We start from the raw sequence: 5620 nt of genomic DNA, 5'->3' as shown, positions 1-5620 counted from the left end.
AAATAAAAAAAATAAATCTCTCACCCCATTGTGGTTTGACTAAGTCTTACGGTCGTCGTTACTGTCTCTCTAGTTTTTTAGGTGAACATGCATGGTGAGTGACGTGGGTCTAGCTGAATTTTTACTCAGTCCCCCCTTCTTAATCTCTCTTTTTTTTATTAGAAAAAAAAAAAACTAAATATAATATTTTTATCTTTAAATTTTTTATTTTTATATTATTTGTATGTTATGTATATATGGTAATTAATAGATAATATGAAACAAGTATTGCAAATATTAAAAATAAAATCGAAAATTTTTGTAATTCTTGAATCCAAATCTGAACTCGAATTTTATTATCTTAGTTTTTTTTATCGATATTTTGACCGAGTTGAATTTATGAAATGAATTAATCCAAATAATACCAGAATCCGAATTTAATAACTATAATAGAGTCTCCGCAATGCCACCATGCATTTAGGAACAGCAGCAATGTAAGAAAACTCTGCATCATCAAGTTATTACGACATAGTACCAAGCGCTTGAGTTTGTGGCAATTGGCAGCGAGGAAGCCCAAACTTAAACAAGTAGGATTGACGGCAACGAGAACCAAATCCTCAAGGTTAAGGCACCGTTTGGCTATGGCAATGAGGCCGTCGTCACCTATCATATACGATCCATGGATGTAGAGTTTCCTTAGGAGGTTGCAGTGGTGAGCGATGGAGACAAGCCCTGCATTAGTGCACCTGGGATTCCTAACAAAGTTCAATATCGCAAGATCCGAGCAGTTAGCAGAGATAGCAGCAAGGCCAAGGTCGAAGTCCAGTTATCTGTTCCACTATGGATTTGAGGATCTCATCCCAATCCCCGAAGCCAAGGTCCTGAGATTCTTGGAGCCCATAATCAAGGGTCCGAAGGTTTCGACGTAGTGGAGATGCTCGATGAAGAAGGTCTTAAGGGAGGAAGATCCGCGATCACAGTTGAGGTCGAGTTTGGTGACGGCATCGAAGCGAGTGAAGAGAGAGTGGATGATGGTTGGGTGGAGATTGGTATTTTTGCCCTTGAGGGAGAGGCGACGTCGGTTCTGACCCTCGACAGGGAACCAACGGCGGCAGACGAGAGAACAGCTTTTCCGATCGTGGGAACCCAGGGACTTAAAGATTTAGGCTAAACACTCGTCGAGGAGATCGGAGATCATCATGTCCATATCGTCGTCATTGTTAATAATATCTTCTTCTTGATTATCACCTGGACGATGAATTGGAGAGATCAGGGCCGCCGTGGATCTTCTTCTTCTTCTTCTTCTTCTCTTCATCCGATGAATAATACGGTTGCCGTTGCTGTGTCGGCGTTCTGAGGCCGCCATGCATGCAATTGGTCCAAGTTTGCTTTCCTGACAAGTCTCCTGAATTCTAAGACTCCTAACTTAACTGGAGGACTCGATTTCAAGGTCCGACTTCAACAAGACTCAGGAGTCAGACTTCTCGGAAGGCCGGAGGGGTATTAAAAGGAATCAAATTGCTTTTTGGAAGGAAGATCTTGTCTCGTAAATTGCCTTCCTAATTTATTATTATTATTAATGGAGAAAAAATAAAAATTCAATACAGGGGGAGTATGGATATTACGGATATTACATTATTGTAGAAGTTAAGGTTAGTAAAATGTGATCGTTTTTCAATCACCTATGAGTTGCATTAGAAGTACCACATCGTTGCATCGTTGCATCGTTGCAAGGCCTGTGAATAAAAAATGGTACAAAAGCCGATATACATCTAAAAAAAGTGATGCTTGACTCTAAGGGGCAACGATGTGGTACTAAAATCCAAAAATAATTGTTTCAATTTAGTAGAGTCAGTTCAAATCTCTCCAAGCCTCCATCCGATATCTCTTGCATGCTTTACTCCCATGAGAAGCACCAAATACAACAATCGTAATATTTCATGGTCATCATATAATCAACACTTAATGAGATACCATTGTCTTTATCAATTAGACAAGAAACCACTGTTAATAACTCCCACACAAATACATTGGATCCTCTTGTTCGTGAAATTTGGGCTTCATTCAATAGGGGAGTATCAATATCTTCTCCACAGTGGATAGCTCTAAACCACAATATCCCATATTTGCTAAGCAGACCATAAAACTTTATTTTTTTTTCTCCAAAGATTACTCAATGATTATTATTTTTTTTAATCTAAAAGTATTGTAGGTAGCCACATATAAACAAACCTATTGAATATCACACTTAGAGAGTTGAGGCCTCCCTTGGCACAGGCCCAAGCGGAGCCCAATTTACTTAAATACTATCTTGAGTGGGCTTGTTTGTTTTATCACATTTTGTACCATTTAACAGCGATATTGGGCTAGCAATATTGACAGGAATAGATCCATATTGGGGAATATAACATTAGTGTCATAGTTGACAAATTTGCAAATAAACTTGGGAAAAGTCATGATCATAATACCCAACTTATTTTTTTATATTATTATTATATAAAATAATATTTTAAGAAAAAATTTTCAATTAATTGCATGTTGAGTTTTTTTTTTTTTTAGTGCGAATTACTAATTTGTAGGTCCCTTACTTTGGGAGAGTAATGACAAAGCCATTGATTATTAAGGAAATCAATGACTTTAATTTTATTCTTAAGACTTTAGAATTATATACATGTAATCAAAGCCCAACTTGCTCATGATTAGGTTTGAAATCCAATTGGATGTATTTGACGAAGCCATCCTAACATGAGATGGAATCCTAGGATACAACTATACAATAAACTAAAGACCTTACAAAATTAAATAAGTTAATAGATTTATTGGTAACATATAAAATGACAGATTGACAGACTATCATGAGAACCCAAAAATTTTGAGAATCTAGTCTTAAAATGTAAGGAAGATTACTCCGAAAATGAAGTTGAATTTAGAAGATAAGGAAGACATAGCTCTACTTTCAAAAAGAATTTCAAGATTCTTTAAAAAGAGAAGAGACCTAAGGAGTAAAAGTGGTAGGTGTTATAATCATGACAAACCAGGAAATTTTACTATTAAAAAAAAAAATGAAGATAAGCTCTCCAAAGGTAAAAGAGAAAAAGTATGCTTATTTAACATTATGGGATAGTGGATGCTATCATAGCTATCATCCACTTAAATGCAGATGCACAGATGGGAAATAAAACCTAGGATCGTGCACCTAGCCACACAATTCCCAATTCATCTTAACCATCTGGGCAACCTACGGATATAAGTTAAAGCTGAACTGTATGACATGTTGACGTCATTACCTCTACATTATTTATAAAATAAAAAATAAAAAATTTCATCCATTTTTAAACCCATTGAGTTAAAGAATAATCATATTTTCTAATCTTGTAAAACATTTTTTTTATAGATTTGGTATCAGAGTTCTACATGTAAGAAACATTTATATTTTTTTTCTTTCAAATTATTAATACATATACTAAAATACATGTAAATACGCTATTAACTATGTTTAAGTGTTTTTAACAAAGAGAAACAAATATATGTTAAGTGAATTTTTTTGGGTAAAATAAAGGGATATTCCATGATAGTGATTATAGTCCCTAGGCGAAAACCCCATACGAAAAGCATCCTGAGATTATATGTTGACATTTCTCCCTACGATTTATCGGGAACCAAAATGAAAACATTCATACAGTCCAAGATGTTTATTTTTTTACTTCATTTAATAAGATCTTAGTTACAATAATAAAGAGAAAATATATATATATATATAATCCTTATTGATTATATACTCCATCGAAGTGTTCATTTTCTCAACTAAATGGAATTCTTACTGCTTATATATAATCTATCAAATAAAATTGTTAGAGGAGATTGCTAACAAGAGGGGCACCTCCACCCAACGTTGTAAAGGGTTGGAAAATAAGACAAGAGAATTATCCAAACTCTGCGATGCTGAGGTGGCACTGATCAACTTCTCTAGTTCGGGGTTGAAATCATCATCTTCTTTAGTACATAGAAATTGACCGAGTACTCTAGTTCTAGGTATACATCAACTTTTCTCTTCCTCAATTTAATTGCATTCTGTAGATTATAATTAGTTTATAGCCCACTCCTAACCCTTGATTTGACGGGCTAATGCGATTGAAGAACAAGTTAAAGCCAAACTGCATAACATGTTGACATCATTACCTCTACAATATTTATAAAATAAAAATAAAAATTTCATCCATTTTTAAACCCAATGAGTTAAAGATTAATCATATTTTTAAATCTTATAAAATATATTTTTTTGTAGATTTGGCATCAGAGTTCTACATGTAAGAAATATGCATTTTTTTTTTCTTTCAAATTATTAATACAGATACTAACATACATGTAAATACGCTATTAACTATGTTTAAGTGTTTTTTACAAAGAAAAAAAAATTATGTTAAGTGAATTTTTTTGGGTAAAATAAAAGGATGTTCCATGGTAGTGATTATAGCTCCTAGGCTCCCTACGATTTATCAGGAGTCAAAATGAGAACGTTTATACAATCATAAAACTAATCCCCATATTCAGCTGTATTATTTAGAAATGGTATTAGACTCATAATTAGAACATATGAATGGTAATATGACTTACAAGTGAAGGCAATTGATATATTATCGTACATAAATATCTCTATAATAGTGGTAATGATGTCAGCATGTCATACAGTTCAGCTTTAACCCACTGGATTCTTAGAACTTGAAGGATCTGACTTTTTTTTATTGTTATGTACTTTGTGCAGAATGAAGTATACATTTTTTAGATACAACGAGTACAAGGATCGTGGTGAAACTTCTTTGATTGAAAAGCAACTAGAGGTAATGATTTTGTATGTTTGCAAAATCTGATTTTTTTTCCTTTTCACATGACTATATTCTACAACAAAAAGGTTTTTTAATTTATTTTTAATTTTTTTATTCATTTAATAAGATCTTAGTTGTGATAATAAAGGGAAAAGCATACGCAATCCTTAGTGATTATATATACTTAATCGAAGTGTTCATTTTCTCAACTAAATGGAATTTTCATTGCTTATATATTACCCATCAAATAAAATTGTTAATATAGATTGTTAACAAGGGAGACACCTCCACCCAACGTTGTAAAATGTTTAAAAAGAAGGTAAGAGAATTATCCAAACTCTGCGATGCTAAGGTGGCACTAATCATCTTCTCCAAGTCGGGGTAGCAATCATCATCTTCTCCAGTACGGAGAAGTTGATCAACTACTCTTGTTCTAGGTATACACCATATTTTTTTCTTACTCTTTTTAATTGTATTGTGTGGATTATAGTTAGTTTATAGCCCAATCCTAGCCCTTGATTTGACTAGCTAATGTGATTAAAGAACAAGTTAAAGCCAAATGTATGACATGCTAACGTCATTACCTCTACATTATTTATTAAATAAAAAAAATTTCATCCGTTTTAAACCCAATGATTCAAATAATAATCATATTTTCTAATATTTGTAAAACCTTTTTTTTTTTTTGTAGGTTTGGTATGAGAGTTCTGCATGTAAAGAATATATATATATATATATTTTTTTTTTCAAATTATTAATACGGGAACTAGCATACATGTAAATACGCTATTAACTACGTCTAGGTGTTTTCTACAAAA

The 5620-nt window shown here is 33.1% G+C and overlaps 1 protein-coding gene across 1 annotated transcript in view; it reads left to right on the top strand.

Annotated features, from left to right (window-relative positions):
* The first annotated feature begins 698 nt into the window (after nucleotides 1-698).
* LOC122092274 (chloride channel protein CLC-d-like) overlaps nucleotides 699-5620 on the top strand; it is a 20214-nt gene continuing 15292 nt past the window's right edge. The window contains exons 1-2 of the mRNA XM_042662601.1: nucleotides 699-904; nucleotides 4742-4817. Of these exons, the coding sequence (XP_042518535.1) occupies nucleotides 699-904; nucleotides 4742-4817 (282 nt within the window). The remainder of the gene's footprint in view (nucleotides 905-4741; nucleotides 4818-5620) is intronic.

Source organism: Macadamia integrifolia, chromosome 10 (genome assembly GCF_013358625.1).
Source record: "Macadamia integrifolia cultivar HAES 741 chromosome 10, SCU_Mint_v3, whole genome shotgun sequence".
NCBI lineage: Eukaryota > Viridiplantae > Streptophyta > Magnoliopsida > Proteales > Proteaceae > Macadamia > Macadamia integrifolia.
This window is presented reverse-complemented; position numbering and strand designations above follow the sequence as displayed.